Genomic DNA, 22,639 nt, shown 5'->3' with positions numbered 1-22,639 from the left:
AAATACTAAGAGACAAATGTAATAAGCTGTTTGTTCCTCAGCAACATCTGTCTTACGATGAATCAATGATAAAATATTTTGGGAGACACTCTTGAAAGCAATTTATCAGGGGGAAACCAATACGATTTGGATATAAAGCATGGTGTTAATGCACTACTTCTGGATATGGGGTAAATTTTTCCTTTTATCAAGGAAAATCACCCAATCCAAATACAGTATATGAAGGACAGTTTGGTAAGGCTACTGCCCCACTCATTCAGATGATAGATGATTTGACACTGGATGTATAGTTACTGCCATTCCACTTTTTCTTTGACAACCCATTTACAGGCTCTTCTGTTCTGTCATACCTATGGAGCAACAGACACTATCAGAGAAAAAGTTCCGAAATCGTGCCCAATTTCCTCAGAGAAAGCGCTAGTTAAAAAGGAAAGGGGGTATTCTGAATCCTCACTTTGCAAGGATGATGGTGTTATAGTCACAAAATGGGTGGACAATTCAGTGGTTACCGTAGCTTCTACCTGTGAAGGAGTTGAACGTGTATCATTTGTAAAAATGATATTCCACAAAGGAGAAGAAGGCAGTTCAAGTACAACATCCTCAAATTATCACAGCCTATAATAAACACATGGGAGGAGTGGATAGGATGGATGAAAACATTGCCATGCGCAGAATAAACATTCGAAACAAGAAGTGGTACTGGGCTTTACTTTCTTGGCTGATTGACGTATCTGTACATAATGCATGGCAGCTGAAGAAAGGAACGGGAGCTAGGACTACTCAACCTGAATTCAGAAGAGAAATTGTACAAGTTTACCTAAAAAGATATATGAATACCGTAAAAGAAGCAGGCCGGCCGTCTATCAGTCCTATGTGTGGATACAAATCGCATGTTCCAAGTGATATCAGATATGATGGTATAAAGCACTACATCAAGAAAACTGAGAGGAAGAGAAGATGTGTAGGTTTGCACTGCAAACAGAAATCATCCGCTGTTCACTCAAAATGTGGGAAATGTGATGGACTGTGTCTAGAATGCTTTGAAGTCAGTAGAACAAATGATTGTGAATTATTTTGTGTCTGCTGTTATAAATTGGTTTGTAAGAATTATTTTGTTCAAATTTTGACTTACTTGTATTAAAAATCTGATTAATAAAACATATCACAGAAAATATTTCAAATATGCATTTGAGTGCCCAGCATGTCCATATGGACACATTATGTTACAGACAAACTAAGACAGAGAAAAGTCAAATAATAGCTTATATGCACTACTTAGATGCACAAGAAGTCAAAAAATTGAAAATAAATTTAAATATCCAATTCTGAAAAATTCGGACAGTTAAGGGTTAACAAATAACGTACAACATAACATTTATTTATTATTTTCTCAAAACCAACAGAAATTCCGATTTTTCAAAATTAAAAAATAATTTAATCTGGAAAAATGCAGCACTGATATAAACTGAGTTACAGTGACTAGGGTTTCAAACTGTAACAAAAATTTTGGAAATTTTAAAAACCAATAACTCTAAAATTAAACACCAAAAAAATTTTTTCCATGCAAACTATTACTACAGATGTACAAAAAATTATCAAAATCTGAGATATAAAAAACCCAAACCACTGGCTTATTTCAAATGGACTGACACCTGTATTTACTTCTTGTGCAGAAGTAATTCATCATTTCCAATTCTATTTGTTAAACAGGCTAGACATTTCAGTTTTATGGACAAATTTTAACTGGTAATAACTATTTTCAGTCCACATATAGTTATAAATAATGTTTCCTTCACCACACATCCAATTTTGATATGGAAATGATTGCACAACCATATTCTGTACACTAAGTGACAATGGATTGAGAACAGAGAAATAGTTATCATCAATTAGCGAAACATTCAGCAGAGAATTGAGACAAAACTGAACAATAGTTTTACCTGTGCCCAAGCTCAGGAGATGGTCTGAACTCCCTGCGTTCCCGGGAACGAGATGTGGGTGGAGATACCCCATGACGGGAGCTTCCCGGCTGTGGCTCAACACGCCGTCGTTTTTCGGATGGAGATGAGCGACCTGTACCTCGACTTCGAAAAGAGCTAGGTGAGCGGCGTGAAGCACGTGATGTGCTTGCACTGGGCTGCCGTGACGGTGAACGAGACGGCATGAGTGCACCAATTAGTTCTCAAATGCACAGAACACCACAATCCAACAATACTGTCTGCAGCACTTTATTCAATCACTTCTGCCACTCTGAGGCGCTCTAATAATTAGCCAACCTTCAACCTGGAAATAAAAGAAATTTATGCATTTGAAGAGGAAAAACTTTTTACTGAATGAGACATAAAATGTTTCACCAAAATTATATGAAGCTATTTTAATGCAACATGGCCAATCTGTAAAAATTAAGAGGCATCCTGCAAGTTTTGCTGAGTCATAATAAATAAAACCCAAAATAGTTAAGTCTGTTTACATCTGATAAAATGTTGATAATAAACAACAGCATTGGAAACTAAAAATTTAACATCACAGGTAACACTCAACTTTTCTAATTCTAGTACTGCCTATGACCAGTAACACATGGAGAAGGAAAAATGAATGTTCAAAAGCAGCAAATGTCCTCTGCATACACAAAACTTCATATTTTGTAGCAGAGTGTAACCCAGCATAATGTGAACCCAACCCAAATAATAATGTATCCTGTCACATTGTGGGAAACTGCATGTTTCATTATCTTGGCGACACCAATTGCTATTATACTCCCGGGAGAGAGGGGGGCAGGGGGGGGGGGGGGGGGAAGAGACAGTACAGTATTAAAAGATTACCCAGAATGAATAATAAATGGGTAGCAAGGTAAGTTAAATGAATCTTATAAAACCACAAAGATCCAGTGCACACTCTACTCAATGAAAATCAGTGTGTGTGTAACATTATTGGCTACATCAGACTATTTACCAAATCAGGAATACAGTCAAAACATAAAAAAGGCACAAAGTGTAAATATGGGCACAATAGAAATCAGCTGAAGTTGAAAACAGTGGTAGTGCCAGCCAAGACACTTCTCCTAAACAGCACAAAGAATGACAACACATCCATTTTATGCAGTTGTGGGGAAGAGAGAATGTATTTTGAATGCCAAAATTAAAATCATTCAATGTTCCTCACAAACTAATTGCAGTTTCCTTAGATTTTCAAACCACAGCTTTGATATTTTTCGGGTACTATTTGTTTATAATAAACACCATGTTGGCAGACTTGCTGATAGCATCACCTGAGGTTAGGTTAAAAAGTGATAACCTGTTTCAAGTTGGTGAAATCAACATATGTGTTACTACGACAAGCAGTTGTGCTACGTTTCCTAAACAATCCAAGTGTTATTCGTAAGACAGTGATTGGACACAAGTCAAGTAAGTTATCACATTAGTATGACCTCACTGACTACCTGCAACTCACTGCTGACACACCCTCTTACATCCCCAAATGACCTCATAGCAAGCACTGTCAACATTCGTATCGCTTAACTAAATGCATTGCTTCTTAGCTGTAATATTACACAAGCTCATGATCTGATTAGGACATGACAGACTAGTTCCAATTCATTGCTAAGCGACATGCCATGTGCCTGTTTTTCTTTCACCTGCTACTTAAAACCAGTAGCCTAGCAATGTTGTCATAACCCAAGGCAAGGGCTGCCAACACTGTTTCACCAAACACACAAATAGCAGCATTGCCTTTACTCGTAATTTTCACCCAAAAATCATACTTTTGCCACTCCCGCAAATTACTGACAACAGAATTATGTTCTTTGTTCTACTGCAATTAGGCATAGGCTGAGCGCTATCAGCTGATGTACTATCAATGTTAGTAGTTTCAGAACGTGTAAATCTAGTGTGCAACTGCATGCATTACAATTTATCTGCTTTTCACTACGTTTCATGTAGAATAATATATTCATATAAAAATAAATGAATAACAAATGTCACGCCCTATTTCTGCTACAGTTCTACAAGTACTTAGTTATCGAAGCAACACTGCTTAATACCTTCCATTTTATTTTTTATTTACACGTTATTGACCTTATGAGAATCATTAATGAAGTGTTGCGTTGTTCCGTTTTTTATCCTCTTTTGGCAGTAAATATTTCATACGATGAGCTCTGAAAACAAATTGCAAATGCCGGCTACTCGTCACTCTTTGCAACATACACACTTCCAAATTCAGAATAATGCCCTAATTCATTTACTTTTTCGACAAATATAAGTCATGTAATATCGATTTTATTCTCACAATAATGTAAATTGATAATCTTCCTGCTGAGACATTTGTACTATTTCAATCATTTCCAGGTGCAAACAAACCAACAAATATTTATTTATTAAAAAAAAAAAACTAGCTTAAACGTTTGGTAATATATATTCCTCTTAAAAATATTTTCGTAAGACTTAACAGATGAGGCACACACAATCCATATATCATCCAATAAAGCGGAAAACGACAATTTCGTTATAAGTATACACTACTACATCGTTTTCACACTGTTATACCACATTTAATAAATCCCAAAAAACTGCACTATCGAAAAATTACTTACTTCCGTGACAATTTCCACTTAACAAATCGTTAAATCAGAACCAAACGCACTTCGTATCACCAATACCCAAGCGGAAGGAAATGGAAGTCACCCGGCTCGGCGTTACTTCCACGTTAATCAAATGATGTTATTAGGGAAATATACATATTTTTAAATTTCAATACAAGGCTAGATTTGTCTAAAAATAATATTTTATTTAAAAATCACTATAGCTATTCGAGATAGAAACTCTATTACATATAATGTCATAAAAAAAGACTTCAACGACTTCCTCAATTTCAACAGCGCGATCTCTTGCAAAATTATAAACAATGGGATACCCAGTCATATGAGCGTCATTTCTCATAGTTCTGAATAGTTTTAGATTTCACTTCTCGTAGCAGTATTTACATTTCATTATTCAGCCAAAGCTGTTAATTTATTTAATGGTCCAGTGAATGTAATTATTAATTTTCACTGTCAAACTACGAACATATGTATCTTGTTGTAGTTTGACTATTGATTGTTACTTTATGTGTATAAATAACTCGAGTTTGGATTGGTTGGAGATGCTGAAGAGTTGTCAATAAACTGGAATAGAGGCGACCAATTCAGAGTATTCTAAACCACGCCCAGTAGTCGATACTGTTACGCCCATATGAAAGTGAAATTCGATAACAGGCAATAAATAAAACCGAATTTCAAAAGTAGTACAGTTTATTCCATGGTGTCTAAATAATGTATGTGCCGAACATCAGTCGGTATTATATAACAGCCCTTGATATACAAATTAACAAGAAAGATTTAGATATTTATGTTTGATGCCCAGAAGCGTTTCATTATTCTCCATGAAATGAATAAAACCAGTGTACACTCCTCACATATAATCAAAAAGAAATATGTACTGATACACACCTTGGATGATCAATGCACCTTGTTTCCAGAACAGCACTATAATCCAACAGTATGCTGAGTACTTCTATAGCTGACAACTACAGTTGTTACAGATTCAGAGTACACATGTGGCAAAACACATTACATGACAGAGGGATGCTTTGCTAATAAATTTCACATCTTTGAGACGAAAATAAATTATCATTATAAAGCAATATTAAATTAATTCCTTGCTCCATAGACAAAATTCATGGCAAATGTTACTGAAACGTGTCAACAGACAAAACATACCACACTTGCACTGTACAAATACAAATAAAAGAGAATATTTGTATGGATACAAGCTTCCCGTTTATAGTTTTTGTTCTTGGAAACTGGCTATCTCCGCTCATGAATTCCTCTGTTGTACAGAAGAAGTTGTTGTGGTCTTCAGTCCTGAGACTGGTTTGATGCAGCTCTCCATGCTACTCTATCCTGTGGAAGCTTCTTCATCTCCCAGTACCTACTGCAACCTACATCCTTCTGAATTTGCTCAGTGTATTCATCTCTTGGTCTCCCTCTACGATTTTTACCCTCCACACTGCACTCCAATACTAAATTGGTGATCCCTTGATGCCTCAGAACATGTCCTACCAACCAATCCCTTCTTCTAGTCAAGTTGTGCCACAAACTCCTCTTCTCATCAATTCTATTTAATACCTCCTCATTATTTATGTGATCTACCCATCTAATCTTCAGCATTCTTCTGTAGCACCACATTTTGAAAGCTTCTATTCTCTGTTTGTCAAAACTATTTATCGCCCATGTTTCACTTCAATACATGGCTACATTCCATACAAATACTTTCAGGAATGACTTCCTTCCTATACTCGATGTTAACAAATTTCTCATCTTCAAAAACGCTTTCCTTGCCATTGCCAGTCTACATTTTATATCCTCTCTACTTTGACCATCATCAGTTTTTTGCTTCCCAAATAGCAAAACTCATTTACTACTTTAAGTGTCTCATTTCCTAATCTAATTCCCTCAGCGTTTCCCGACTTAATTCGACCACATTCCATTATCCTCGTTTTGCTTTTGTTGACGTTCATCTTACATCCTCCTTTCAAGACACTGTCCATTCCGTTCAACTGCTCTTACAAGTCCTTTGCTGTCTCTGACAGAATTACAATCTCATTGGTGAACCTCAAAGTTTTTATTTCTTCTCCATGGATTTTAACACATATTCTGAATTTTTCTCTTGTTTCCTTTAGTGCTTGTTCAATATACAGATTGAATAACATCAGGGAGATGCTACAAACCTGTCTCACTCCCTTCCCGACCACTGCTTCCCCTTCATGCCCCTCGCCTCTTATAACTGCCATCTGGTTTCTGTACAAATTGTAAATAGCCTTTCGCTCCCTGTATTTTACCCCTGCCACCTTTAGAATTTGAAAGAGAGTATTCCAGTCAACATTGTCAAAAGCTTTCTCTAAGTCTACAAATGCTAGAAACATAGGTTTACCTTTCCTTAATCTATCTTCTAAGATAAGTTGAAGGGTCAGTATTGCCTCATGTGTTCCAATATTTCTACAGAATCCAAACTGATCTTCCCTGAGGTCGGGTTCTACTAGTTTTTCCATTCGTCTGTAAAGAATTCGCGTTATTTTTTTGCAGCTGTGACTTATTAAACTGATAGTTCGGTAATTTTCACAACTGCCAACACCTGCTTTCTTTGGGATTGGAATTATTATATTCTTCTTGAAGTCTGAGGGTATTTCGCCTGTCTCATACATCTTGCTCACCAGATGGTAGAGTTTCGTCAGGACTGGCTCTCCCAAGGCTATCAGTAGTTCTAATGGAATGTTGTCTACTCCCAGGGCCTTGTTTCGACTCAGGTCTTTCAGTGCTCTGTCAAACTCGTCATGCAATATCATATCTCCCATTTCATCTTCATCTACATCCTCTTCCACTTCCATAATATTGTCCTCAAGTACATTGCTCTTGTATAGACCCTCCATATACTCCTTCCACCTTTCTGCTTTCCTTTCTTTGCTTAGAACTGAGTTTCCATCTGAGATCTTGATATTCATGCAAGTGGTTCTGTTCTCCAAAGGTCTCTTTAATTTTCCTGTAGGCAGTATCTATCTTACCCCTAGTGATATATGCCTCTACATCCTTACATTTGTCCTCTAGCCATCCTAGCTTAGCCATTTTGCACTTCCTGCCGATCTCATTTTTGAGAGTTTCTATTCCTTTTTGCCTGCTTCATTTACTGCATTTTTATACTTTCTCCTTTCATCAATTAAATTCAATATTTCTTCTGTTGCCCAAGGATTTCTACTAGTCCTCATCTTTTTACCTACTTGATCCTCTGCTGCCTTCACTATTTCATTCCTCAAAGCTACCCATTCTTCTTCTACTGTATTTCTTTCCCCTATTCCTGTCAATTGTTCCCTTATGCTCTCCTTGAAGCTCTGTACAACCTCTGGTTTATTCAGTTTATCCAGGTCCCATCTCCTTAAGTTCCCACCTTTTTGCAGTTTCTTCAGTTTTAATCTACAGTTCATAACTGATAGATTGTGGTCAGACTCCACATCTGCCTCTGGAAATGTCTTGCAATTTTAAACCTAAATCTCTGTCTTACCATTATATAATCTATCTTATATCTTCTAGTATCTCCATGCCTCTTTCACGTATACAACCTTCTTTCATGATTCCTGAACCAAATGTTAGCTATGATTAAGTTATGCTCTGTGCAAAATTCTTACAGGAGGCTTCCTCTTTCATTTGTCCCCCCCAATCCATATTCACCTTGTATGTTTCCTTCTCTCCCTTTTCCTACTATCAAATTGCAGTCACCCTTCACTTTTAAATTTTGTCTCCCTTCACTATCTGAATTATTTTTTTTAATCTCATCATACATTTCATCAATTTCTTCGTCATCTGCAGAGCTAGTTGGCATATAAACTTGTACTATTGTAGTAGGCTTGGGTTTCGTGTCTATTTTGACCACAATAATGCGTTCACTGTGCTGTTTGTAGTAGCTTATCCTCACTCCTACTTTTTAATTCATTATTAAACCTACTCCTGCATTACCCCTATTTGATTTTGTATTTATAACCCTGTATTCACCTGACCAAAAGTCTTGTTCCTCCTGCCACCGAAATTCAGTAATTCGCACTATATCTAACTTTAACCTATCTATTTCTCTTTTTAAATTTTCTAACCTACCTGTCCAATTAATGGATCTGACATTCCGCAGTCCGATCCGTAGAACGCCAGTTTTCTTTCTCCTGATAGCAACGTCCTCTTGAGTAGTCCCCGCCCGGAGATCCAAATGGGGGACTGTTTTAACTCCGGAATATTTTACTCAAGAGGATGCCGTATTCATTTAACCATACACTAAAGCTGCATGCCCTCGAGAAAATTTATGGCTGTAGTTTCCCCTTGCTTTCAGCTGTTTGCAGTACCAGCACAGCAAGGCTGTGTTGGTTAGTGTTATAAGGCCAGATCAGAGATCAGTCAATCATCCAGACTGTTGCCTCTGCAACTACTGAAAAGGCTGCCACCTCTCTTCAGGAACCACATATTTGTCTGGCCTCTCAACAGATACCTTTCCGTTGTGGTTGCACCTACGGTGAGGTGCTATGTGTATCGTTGAGGCATGCAAGCCTCCCCACCAATGACCAAGTCCATGGTTCATGGGAGGGGGGGGGGGGGGGGGGGAAGAAGATGTTAAGGTTAAATATTTCTATACTACATATGAAAATACTTTTGCTTTCTGACAGGCATTTTATTTCTATGCTTAGATTGTCAATGAGTTTCTTAGCAGTCATTAGTTTCGTGTTCCACGGATCATTTTGTACCATAAATCATAATGATGTGGAATAAGTCATTTTACATTCACATACCAAATCAATAATTATGGAGTAAATATAGCTAAATGCCATAATTATTTATTTATTTATTATATTTTTACTTAGTAATTCCTACCCACAGCCTTTTATATATTACAATAACAGAACTTCATCTACAGAATAGAATGAGGTGACAAGGAGAAACTTGTTCAGTTTGTTTCCAAATTTTACTTTGCTGTCTGTCAGACATTTTATATTACTGGATAAATGACGAAAAATTTTCTTGTAGCATTGTGTATCCCTCTTTGTGCTAAAGGACAACCTTAATGTGGAATACTGGCTGTCATTTTTCCTTCTGATATTGTAATTATTTACAGCATTGTACCTTTAGAACTGTAGTGGATTACCTACAACAAATTTTGTGAGGGAATAAATATACTATGAAGCAGTAGTCTGAATGCCCAATCCTTAAACAGATACCTACAAGATGATCACGGTTGAGCACCATATTTTGTGGAATGAAGGCTTTCTTTCTTAAATATGAGTTACTCCAGAACATTAATCCATATGTCATTACTGAATGAAAATATGCAAAACATGTCAACATAGAGATTTGTCTCTCCCCAGAATTTCTAAGAATTCTAAGTGCAAATGTCAATGATCTAAGTTGTTTTAGAAATTGAAAAATGTGCTTTTTCCAGTTTAAATTCTCTTCAACATGGACATTTAAGAATTTTGGATTTTCAACCCTATTTACCATTTCTTTACTATGTATTACACTTACCAATGGTGTAGTAACCCTAGATATGCAGAACTGAATATGTTGTGTAAAACTGAGAGTAAGACCATTCACAGAAAACAACTCAATGATACTTTTAAGAATACTGTTCACCATTTCCTCCGTTTCTGTATGTGTGCTTGGATGGATTACAATTATAGTGTCATCTGCAAAAATAACTATTTCTGCTCGTAGCATACTACACGGAAGAGCATTTACATATATGAGGAACAATAGTGGACCTAAGACTGAGCCTTGGGGAACCCCACACATGGTTTCTCCCCAGTCAGCACATTTCACACCTTGCTGTCACAAAGCTGTTTCATTAAAGGGTGAAGCAGTTTGTAAGGTGTCATACATGTTTTCATTCACAAACACCATGTAGAAACTTGGTATTGTATTTTCACTGGGCCTTTAGATGGGACATAATACAGAAAGAACCTCACTATAGTGGGTAAGTCAGAGTGGAAATATGATGGTAGATGATGCAGTGCTGTAATGGTTACATTTAAGAGGTACTGTACATTGCTCCACAGGTATTAATCTGAGAGAAAATACATACTAAAAGGCTTATGAAATACATAATTAACAGATTTTATTAAAAAAATTCATTTACAGGTACATTGCTTCAAACAATGTGCATTAATCTGAGAGAAGATGTGTACTAAAGAAGTCAAAAAATTAATAGGCTAACTAAGATATATTTTCAAAGGAAAGAACACACTCATAGATAGCTAAGGGATCTGAAGACAGTATTGTTATCACATTATTCAGGTTGAACCTAGGCTTTAAGACCTCCATCTACATCTAAACTCTGTAAACCATCATGAAGTGCATGGTAGAGAGTATCTCCAACTGTACCCGTTAAGAGGGCTTCTTCCTGTTCCTTTCACATATGTTTGAATGCCTCTGTGCTTGCAGTAATTATCCTAATCTTATCCTCACAATCTGTATGTGAGTGATACATAAGGGGGGGGGGTGTCCCTAGACTTTCTCAGGATAGTTTATGTCTATCTTCAAAGGTCTACCAATCCAGTTCCTTCAGTAACTCTGTGACACTCTCCCATGGGTTAAACAAGCCTGTGACCATTCATGCTGCCCTTCTCTCTATACATTCAATATCCCCTGTTAGTTCTATCTGGCACAGAACCCACACACTTGAGCAATATTCTAGAAACAGTCACATGAGTGATTTGTAAGCAATCTCCTTTGTAGACTGATTGCACTTCCCCAGTATTCTACCAATAAATTCATGACTGAACCTATGTGAACATTCCATTTCATATCCCTACAAAGTGTTACAACCAGATATTTGTATGAGTTGACCAATTCCAACAGTGACTCATTGATATTATAATCATAGAATACTACATTTTTTCATTTTTTGAGGTGCACAATTTTACATCCCTGAACATGTAGGGCAAGTTGTCAATCTCTGCACCATGTTGAAATCTTATCAAGATCTGACTGAATATTTATGCAGCTTCTTTCAGACAGCACTTCGTCATAGATAACTGCAACATCTGCAATAAGCCCGATTTTACTATTAATATTGTCCACAAGGTCATTAATATACAACATGAACAGCAAGGGTACGAACACACTTTCCTGGGGCACACCTGAAGTTATGTCTACATCTGTCAATGACTCTCCTTTCAAGATAACATGGTATGTCCCCCCTACCAAAATGTCCTCAATCCTGTCACTAATTTCGCTTGATACTCCATATGAGTGTACTTTTGACAGTAAGCATAGGTATGGTACTGAGTCAAATGCTTTATGGAAATAAATAAATATCGCATCTACCTGATTGCCTTGATCCAAAGTTTTCAGTATATCATGTGAGAAAAGTGCAAGTTCGGTTTCACATGATCAATGTTTTCGAAATACATGCTGGTTGGCACTGACAAGGTCATTCTGTTCAAGATACCAGTGCCTCATTATGTTTGGGCTCAGAACATATTTTAAGATTTTACAACAAATTGATGTCAAGGATATTGGATGGTAGTTTTGTGAATCACTTATACTATCCATCTTACAGACAAGTGTGACCTGTGACTTTTTCCACGAACTGGGCACGGTTTTTTGTTTGAGGGATCTGTGATAGATTATAGTTACAAGAGGGGCTAACTCATCCATAAATTCAGTATAGAATCTGACAGGGATTCCATGAAGGCCTATAGCTTTGGTCAGTTTTAACAATTTCAGCTGTTTCTCATTAATACTTATTTCATTCTATTCTCATTAATACTTATTTCATTCACCTTTTCAGTAGTAAGACGTTAAATCGGGGCAATTCTCCTAAGTTTTCCTTTGTAAAGGATCATTTAAAAATGAAGTTAAGCATTTCAGCTTTTGCTTTGCTGCCCTCAATTGCAGTTCCTGTCTCATTTGCTAGCAACTGGACATTAAATTTAGTGCCACTAATAGTCTTCATAAATGACCAGAATTTCTTTGGGTTCTGTGAAAGCTCAATTGACAGTATTCAGCTACAATAGTAATTGAAGGCATCATGCATTGCTCTCTTGACAGCCAAATGCATTTCATTCACATCTCTATCTATAGCCCTACACTTTGTTTTACACCTATTATGCAGTAACCTCTGTTTCTTTAGTAATATCTTTACAGTGACTGTACATCATGGAGGTTTCCTCCTGTGATGAGAGCTGTTCTAGTGGGTACTTATCTATCCAGTGAGTCGCCACTATTCTTTTAAACTTGAGCCAGAGTGCTCCTGCCCTGTGCTGAAAGTTTCAAGTTCCTCATTGAGATATGACACTACTGATTTTTCATCTAGTTTACTGAAAATATATATCTTTCTCCTTGTTTTTATTGTCCTTTGTACTTTGGTAATCATTGTTCCACAACTGTGTCATCGTCACTGATGCCTCAAAGAGGTCAGGTCCATTTATTGCCATTAGATCCAATATATTTCCATCACAAGTGGGGTTCATATGTATCTGATTTAGGCAGTTTTCAATGTTCCACACTGTTACTACTATTTAGGCAATTTAATTATATTCTCAAAATCCACAGAGGAGAATGAATGACACCTGCATGGAATATATGACAAGCTGTCACAATACAGGATGGAAATTAGGACAAATGACAACTGTGACAGTCTTGCATCACTTTCATCAGCCAACTAGTCAATGCAACAGACATATGGCTCACACAGGACAAAATTGAGCCCATTACTAACTGGTCCGCTCCCACAACTTACCAAGCACTACATAAATTTCTCAGCATTGTGAGTTTCTACTGATGACACCTACCCCATGCACCTGAAATTCTACTCCCCATCACAGAAGCTCTAAGGGGGAAAAATGTATTGGAGAAGAGGAAGCTAACATGGACAGCCAAGGTGCAAACTGCATTTGACAACATTAAAGCTCATCTAGCCTACACCATCACACTCACATTACCTTCACTGCGTGCTCATCTCATCATTACATAAGACGTGAGCGATCAAATTATAGGTGCAGTATTACAGAGGAAGTGCCAGGATTGACACTGTCTTTTCCCAAGGAAACTGACAGAGTCTCAAAGGAAGTGGTCTGACCATGAACTACTGGCCATGTATGAAGTGATGCGCTACTTCCACAACAATATTGGATGGAGACCACTTACTATCTATACAGATCATCGATCATTAGCTGACACAGTAAAGAATCTGTTTGCCAAAGCCACATCACGCAGGTTTAGGCACTTGGACCACATCTCACAGTTCACAACAGACATTCACCATACGCATGGAATAGACAATATGGTTGCGAACTACCTGTCCTGCATAGCGGCCATGACAACTCAACTGGATTTCGATAACCTTGCGAATGCACATGCAGCAGGTATGGGGCGAGCCAGGTACATATAGTCTGTGGCCGCGAGTTCGGCTCCAGTTCACCACCGGCAATGCAGGGTGAAGCTTTGACAATGCCAGACCTGGAACGATTCTTGTCAGGTGGCGACATGGATTACAACTATGACAATGCCCAGTGCCTGGAACCGACAAACTAGTTTGGTGCAACATGACAGGAAGGAAATGACCTTTCATTGTTGCCAACAATTACTGAATAATATTCAACTTACTCATAACTTAGCTCATCCCAGAGAGCACCCCATCACGAAACTAGTTTCGGAGCATTATGTGTGGCCAAGTATGAAGAGGGATTGTGCCACTTGGACACGAGCGTGCATTCCTTGCCAGAGGGCTAAGACAGGACGACACAACCAGCCACTGTTAGGGAGCTTCTCTGTCCTGAAGGGCTGTTTTTGCCACACTCATATAGATTTAGTGGGGCCACTACCTGAATGTAATGGATTTCATTATATCCTAATGGTCATCGACTGAACGACTCAGTGGGTGGAGGCTGCTTTGCTCAGGGACATATCAGCATAGACTGTGGCGAGATCATTCATTGACCTATGGATAGTGAGATTTGGCTGCCCTGAGTTGCTAACAACTGATCAGGACAGACAATTTGAATCAACTCTGTTTACAGAACTGTGCCGCCTCTGTGGCTGCCACTGATTCCATACCACAGCCTATAATCCACAGTCAAACGGCCTAGTGGAACGGTGGCACCACACACTGAAAATAACACTGATGTGCCACAATAATGAATGGTCAGAGGTCCTATTCTGCTGCTGGGTATCAGAACGGCCCACAAAGAGGACCTTGATGCCTCACTAGTGGAGATCCTCTACAGTGAAGTGATTAGACTCTCGGCTGAATTTGTCACACAGACAATGTACAAAGGCAACAAGGCCCTCCAAGACCTCATGTGATGGGTCACAGAATGGATACCAGCATCAGAATCCCACTGCCATCGCACCACACAACACCCACTGTATTTGTGCACAAAAACCTACAGACTTGACTTGCAAGTGCATAATGCTATGCACAGATGACATCAAGCCAGTGCTGCACCCAGCTTACAGTGGACTGTATAAAGTACTAAGATGGGGACCCAACACATTTGAAATCATGCTAGCCAGCAAACCCACTACTGTGTCTGTCAATAGACTGAAGCCAGCAAGGACTTTTGTGGAGATGCCGGGGAACAATACTGCCCTTTGACCTCTTGCCATGACACAACTCCCTTTTCTTTCACAGTCAACGTCAAACACTACCTTCCAGAAGATATCACATTGTCCCTACATGACATGACGAATGTGGTATCTGCCTCGTATGAAAACCGACAGGTCGGCAAAGCACGCTGCACTGTTATCTATGCTATCCAGGGACAGCTTCTTATATGTGTCAACCCCACACCACAACACAGAAAACAGGACACAGGATCAGCCTACACCCCCACCACAGGATCATGTACAACTGCCAGTGGACGATGTAACGATGGCACTTCCAGTACCACATACTCAGATGCTATCAACATTGTGAACAGGCAGACCGCTGCACCGACCAAGACATCTAGATGCGTACAAGATAGACAGCATCTCTAGAGATGACCTGAACCAAACAACAATACATCTTTAGCACTCTGTGTCTTGAGGAGGGGGCAGACCTGTGGGGACACAAGCTCTACTGACTTCCACCCCAAGAGTATCGGTACAAAAAACAGCATCTCTGGACCTCGGGCAAAGTGTTTGAGATGCCAAGTGTTTAAGTTGTATATGTCCGTGTAATGTGTATCAATAAATATTGTGTAGGTAAATTGGTAATGTTGACAGTCAATACACATAATGAACATTGTGTTTGTTGCCCAATCCTACAGATCTCAAAGTACCAACAGTTACTTGTATGCTTCTGAGCACTGTTTAAAAAAATTGTTCTTAATAGTACTTCTATCTTAAGTATTTTTGTAGGAAGTAATTGTTGTTAAAAAAAAATTCTTGGAAACTGTTGATACGAACACTTGTGGTTTGTTCACTCAACTGCCAGTTATTGTCACTATAGTGTAATTATTATTATTCATACAACACAAAATTTGGAATCATTTGTCCCCACCTCAAGAAGGAAAGTGAGTTCCTCATACAGCCAATGTTTATGTCTTTTGATAGAGACCGCTAGCTTAGACTGAACAAGGTTGGGGCAAGAAATTATCTGTTGTCTTGTTTCAAGAGACAGACCAATATCTGTCACTGAGAACTTCAGCAAGGGCAGCCACATAGTGAATTGATCCTATTTCACACTGGCTGACACAGCCAGCCACACTAATAGCCACAGGATTCAAAACCAAATACCAGGTGATCAAAAACTCACTATAAATTTGAAAACTGAATAAATCATGGAATAATGTAGATAGAGAGGTAAAAATTAACACACACGCTTGGAATGACATGGGGTTTTATTAGAACAAAAAAAAAAAAAAAAAATACAAAAGTTCAAAAAATGTCCGACAGATGGCACTTCATCTGATCACAATAGCAATAATTAGCATAACAAAGTAAGACAAAGCAAAGATGAAGTACTTTACAGGAGATGCTCAATATGTCCACCACCATTCCTCAACAATAGCTGCAGTCGAGGAATAATGTTGTGAACAACACTGTAAAGCATGTCCAGAGTTATGGTGAGGCATTGGCGTCGGATGTTGTCTTTCAGCATCCCTAGAGATGTCGGTCGATCATGATACACTTGCGACTTCAGGTAACCCCAAGGCCAATAATCGCATGGACTGAGGTCTGGAGCCTGGGAGGCCAAGCATGACAAAAGTGGCGGTTGAGCACATGATCATCACCAAACGATGCACGCAAGAGATCTTTCACGCATCTAGCAATTGGGGTGGAGCGCCATCCTGCATAAACATCCTACGTTCCAGCAGGTGTTTATCAGCCAGGCTGGGGATGATGTGATTTTGTAACATATCGGTGTACCTCTCACCCATCACAGTAGCAGTTACAAAACCAGAATCACGCATTTCCTTGAAGAAAAAAGGCCCGATAACGGTACATGGAGTTTCCACAACAGTTCTAGGATTTTCGGTACCCCAAATTCTGCAGTTGTGGGCGTTGACAGACCCTCGGAGCGTGAAATGAGCTTTGTCAGTCCACAACATGTTACTCAACCAATCGTCATTTTCCACCATCTCTTGAAACGCCCACACCGCAGTTGCCCTCCGCTTCACTAAATCACCAGGTAACTGTTCATGATGGGGATGGATTTTGTATGGATAGCATCGAAGGCTACGCCTAAGTGCCAACCCAACAGTAGTGTATGGAATGCCGGTGCGATGTGCGACTGCATGAGCGCTGTCTTCCCCGTACATAGATGAAGCCGCCACAGTCTCCATTTATTCATGAACTGTCTCAGCAGCATTATGCCTTGTGCTCGGTCAGCCACTATGGGGACTATCGTCTAAAGAACCCATGGCTTCAAACTTCGAAATCTTTCTCGCCACAGCTGCATTTGTCAATGGACCATTACCTGTTCGAACCCCTTCCTACAGCGATAGGATCACAACACTGAACTAGCACATTCCCCATTTTGATAATACAGCTTCACTAAAAGTGCCTTTTCAGGTAATGTCAACATGCTATGACTGTTGGTGCATCTGATTCTCTCTCTCATTACAGCTCCTTTTATACATGATTGTCATGCACAGTCACTGACGTTTTGCTGTCCAGCGCCATCTGTCGGACATTTTGTGAACTTTGTTTGTTTGGTTTTTTTTGTTTTTTTTTTCTTTTCTTTTCTCTCTCTCTCTCTCTTTTTCTCTCTCTTCCCCCCCCCCCCCCCCCTAATAAAACCCCATGTCATTCCAAGCTTGTGTGTCAATTTTTACCCCTCTATCTACATTATTCCATGGTTTATTAAGTTTTCAAATTTATACTGACTTTTTGATCACCCGGTACATTGTGGAGACAAAGTACACCGGATATTACTTCAAAGGTTTTCATAGTTTAAAAATTGAATCAGAAATGTAGATGTGTTGTTGTTGTGGTCTTCAGTCCTGAGACTGGTTTGATGCAGCTCTCCATGCTACTCTATCCTGAGCAAGGTTCTTCATCCCCCAGTACCTACTGCAACCTACATCCTTCTGAATCTGCTTAGTGTATTCATCTCTTGGTCTCTCTCTACAATTTTTACCCTCCACGCTGCCCTCAAATACTAAATTGGTGAACCTTTGATGCCTCAGAACATGTCCTACCAACCAATCCCTTCTTCTAGTCAAGTTGTGCCATGAAGTTCTCTACTCACCAATTCTATTCAATACCTCCTCATTAGTTATGTTATCTACCCATCTCATCTTCAGCATTCTTCTGTAGCATCACATTTCGAAAGCTTCTATTCTCTTCTTGTCTAAACTATTTATCATCCATGTTTCAGTTTCATATATGGCTACACACCATACAAATACTTTCAGAAACGACTTCCTGACATTTAAATCTATACTCAATGTTAACAAATTTCTCTTCTTCAGAAACGCTTTCCTTGCCATTGCCAGTCTACATTTTATATCCTCTCTACTTCGACCATCATCAGTTATTTTGCTCCACAAATAGCAAAACTCCTTTACTACTTTAAATGTCTCATTTCCTAATGTAATTCCCTCAGCATCACCTGATTTAATTTGACTACATTCCATTATCCTCGTTTTGCTTTTGTTGATGTTCATCTTGTATCCTCCTTTCAAGACACTGTCCATTCTGTTCAACTGCTCTTCCAGATCTTTTGCTGTCTCTGAATTAAAATGTCATCAGCAAACCTCAAAGTTTTTATTTCTTCTCCATGGATTTTAATTCCTAATCTGAATTTTTCTTTTGTTTCCTTTACTGCTTGCTCAATATACAGATTGAATAACATCGGGGATAGGCTACAGCCCTGCCTTACTCCATTTCCAACCACTGCTTGCCTTTCATGTCCCTTGACTCTTATAACTGCCATCTGGTTTCTGTACAAATTGTAAATAGCCTTTCGCTCCCTGTATTTTACTCCTGCCACCTTCAGAATTTGAAAGAGAGTATTGCAGTCAACATTGTCAAAAGTCTACAAATGCTAGAAACTTAGGTTTCCCTTTCCTTAATCTATCTTCTAAGATACATCATAGGATCAGTATTGCCTCATGTGTTCCAATATTTTTACAGAATCCAAACTGATCTTCCCCGAGGTCGGCTTCTACCAGTTTTTCCATTCGTCTGTAAAGATGTATGAAACAGGCGAAATATCCTCAGACTTCAAGAAGAATATAATAATTCCAATCCCAAAGAAAGCAGGTGTTGACAGATGTGAAAATTACCGAACAATCAGTTTAATAAGACACAGCTGCAAAATACTAACACAAATTCTTTACAGACGAATGGAAAAACTGGTAGAATCCGACCTCGGGGAAGATCAGAAGGTCGAAGTAGAGAGGATATAAAATGTAGACTGGCAATGGCAAGGAAAGCGTTTCTGAAGAAGAGAAATTTGTTAACATCGAGTATAGATTTAAGTGTCAGGAAGTCATTTCTGAAAGTATTTGTATGGAGTGTTGCCATTGCCAGTCTACATTTTGTATTTTGCGGCCATGACTTATTAAACTGATAGTTCGTTAATTTTCACACCAGTCAACAACTGCTTTCTTTGGGATTGGAATTATTATATTCTTCTTGAAGTCTGAGGGTATTTTGTCTGTCTCATACATCTTGCTCACCAGATGGTAGAGTTTTGTCAGGGCTGGTTCTCCCAAGGCTATCAGTAGTTCTAAATAGAATGTTGTCTACTCCTGGGGTCTTGTTTCGACTTTTGTCTTTCAGGGCTCTGTCAAACTCTTCACGCAGTATCATATCTCCCATTTCATCTTCATCTACATCCTCTTTCATTTCCACAATATTGTCCTCAAGTACATTGCCCTTGTATAGACCCTCTATATACTCCTTCCACCGTTTTGCTTTCCCTTCTTTGCTTAGAACTGGGTTTCCATCTGAACTTTTGATATTCATACAAGTGGTTCTCTGTTCTCCAAAGGTCTCTTTAATTTTCCTGTAGGCAGTATCTATCTTACCCCTAGTGATATATGCCTCTACATCCTTACATTTGTCCTCTAGCCATCCTGGCTTAGCCATTTTGCACTTCCTGTCGATCTCATTTTTGAGACATTTCTATTCCTTTTTGCCTGCTTCATTTACTGCATTTTTATATTTTCTCCTTTCATCAATTAAATTCGATATTTCTTCTGTTACCCAAGGATTTCTACTAGCCCTCATCTTTTTACCTACTTGATCCTTTGCTGCCTTCACTATTTCATCCCTCAAAGCTACCCATTCTTCTTCTACTGTATTTCTTTCCCCCATTTCTGTCAATTGTTCCCTTATGCTCTCCTTGAAACTCTGTACAACCTCTGGTTTATTCAGTTTATCCAGGTCCTATCTCCTTAAGTTCCCACCGTTTTGCAGTTTCTTCAGTCTTAATCTACAGTTCTAACTGACAGATTGTGGTCAGAGTCCACATCTGCCCCTGGAAATGTCTTACAATTTAAAACCTGGTTCCTAAAGCTCTGTCTTACCATTATATAATCTATCTGAAACCTTCTAGTATCTCCAGGCCTCTTCCATGTAGATAACCTTCTTTCATGATTCTTGAACCAAGTGTTAGCTATGATTAAGTTATGCTCTGTGCAAAGTTCTACCAGGCGGCTTCCTCTTTCATTCCTTACCCCTATTCCCTATTCACCGACTACATTTCCTTCTCTTCCTTTTCCTACTATTGAATTCCAGTCACCCATGACTATTAAGTTTTTGTCTCCCTTCACTATATGAATAATTTCTTATATCTCATCGCACATTTCTTCAATCTCATCGTCATCTGCGGAGCTAGTAGGGATATGAACTACTACTGTGGTAAGTGCGGGCTTCGTGTCTATCTTGGCCACAATAATGCATTCACTATGCTGTTTGCAGTAGCTTACCTGCCCTCCTACATTTTTATTCATTATTAAACCTACTCCTGCATTACCCCTATTTGAATTTGTATTTATAACCCTGTATTCACCTGACCAGAAGTGTTGTTCCTCCTGTCACCAAACTTCAGTAATTCCCACTATATCTAACTTTAACCTGTCCATTTCCCATCATAAATTTTCTAACCTACCTGCCCAATTAAGGGTTCTGACATTCCACGCTCCGATCCGTAGAACGCCAGTTTTCTTTCTCCTGATAATGATATCCTCCTGAGCAGTCCCCGCCCATGGTTCCGAATGGGGGACTATTTTACCTCCAGAATATTTTACCCAAGAGGATGCCATCATCATTCAACCATACAGTAAAGCTGCATGCCCTTGTTAAAATTACGGCTGTAGTTTCCCCTTGCTTTCAGTAGTTTGCAGTACCAGCACAGCAAGGCCATTTTGTTTAGTGTTACAAAGCCTGATCAGTCAATCATGTATGTAGATAGGATAATGACGTATGGAGTGTGAAAAGGAACAACACCTGGTGGTGGTAGCGTTTTAGTAGAAATTGTTTGAGTAAGAATGGAAGCAATGAAAAAGGAACTCCCAAAATTATTTATAGACTGCCAGTAAAGGAAGACAATTGTTCAAACTTGGACATCCTGTAATTGTTTCATATCTGCAATGGCCATAAACCCCTCAGCCTCTTCCCTATAATGCATTAAGCATTCTCTAAAAATAAGAGAATGAATTATCTCCAACTGCATAGAAAATATTCTGAAATTTAATTTAGGAAATAAACTAGATGTTTTTGGTCAAATGTTTGAGCAGAGCACAAACAAGATTCTCTATAAATTACACAATCGGTTTTTGTCTGAATTTTCATAGGATAAATGGGACCATTAAATTGACCCATAAGAGTTCTTCTTCTTCTTCTTCTTTTTTTCTTTTTTTTTTTGTAAAAAAAACACTTAATTGCTTTAAAGTAATCACAGCAATTAAGAAAAACTAAATTAGTGATTTAAAGGGAGACTGAAATGTATCAAACAGTTGCTGTTAACAATGCAAATGAAGTGCCAAAAAGTTTTTCTGGAAGCCTAGCTACTTTACACATAAAAAATTACACAGGTGTGATATTTAACTGCCAAAATGGTTTCCTTCAGAGTACTAAATTCAGAACATTTCAAGAATATATGACACTAGGAAAACAAATGAGATGCCAATAAGATCATGCTTTTTGTATAAAAGTTGAAAATAGAAATAAAAAATTATAAAAAGTTTTGTGAAATGATTTGTTTCAAGGTAATAAATAAAACAGATTAAAGAAATATTTGACATGCCTTAAAATGATGCCCAAAGTCATGTGAAGGAGACAAAGTGTATCAAATGTTTCTCTAATCCGTTTTATTTCTTACTTTTAGACAAACCATATCACGAAATAATTGATCCTTTCTTTTCAATTATTTTTTCTAAGAAATGGGTCTGGAAGACACATTAGCATATTAGTTCTTTTGTAAATATGCAAATGCAGATTTGTTTTACTGAAATGTTCCATAAGCTTGAGGCTATCCTCACTATGGGTTACAGAATGCATATTTGTTTTTCAGAAATGTTTCATAAACTTGAGTGTTGTGACTAGCCAATCTTTCAAAGTGCTGCCACACAGTTATGCGCATCCTCTACATGTGGTGCTGTCTGCCAGCCATGCAGCAGCAGTGCCACCTAAGCAGCC

At 38.5% G+C, this 22,639-nt stretch overlaps 1 protein-coding gene across 5 annotated transcripts in view; it reads right to left on the bottom strand.

Moving 5' to 3' along the window:
• Positions 1-4,682, bottom strand: part of LOC126162780 (serine/arginine repetitive matrix protein 1-like) — a 161,444-nt gene extending 156,762 nt beyond the window's left edge. For all 5 annotated transcript variants that reach the window (XM_049919492.1, XM_049919493.1, XM_049919491.1 and 2 more), the window contains exons 1-2: positions 4,589-4,682; positions 1,941-2,283 (exon numbers count right to left, since the gene is read on the bottom strand). In XM_049919492.1, the coding sequence (XP_049775449.1) occupies positions 1,941-2,164 (224 nt within the window). In that variant the 5' untranslated portion in view covers positions 2,165-2,283; positions 4,589-4,682. The remainder of the gene's footprint in view (positions 1-1,940; positions 2,284-4,588) is intronic.
• Positions 4,683-22,639: the final 17,957 nt, after the last annotated feature.

Source organism: Schistocerca cancellata, chromosome 2, assembly GCF_023864275.1.
Source record: "Schistocerca cancellata isolate TAMUIC-IGC-003103 chromosome 2, iqSchCanc2.1, whole genome shotgun sequence".
Classification (NCBI taxonomy): Eukaryota; Metazoa; Arthropoda; class Insecta; order Orthoptera; family Acrididae; genus Schistocerca; species Schistocerca cancellata.
This window is presented reverse-complemented; position numbering and strand designations above follow the sequence as displayed.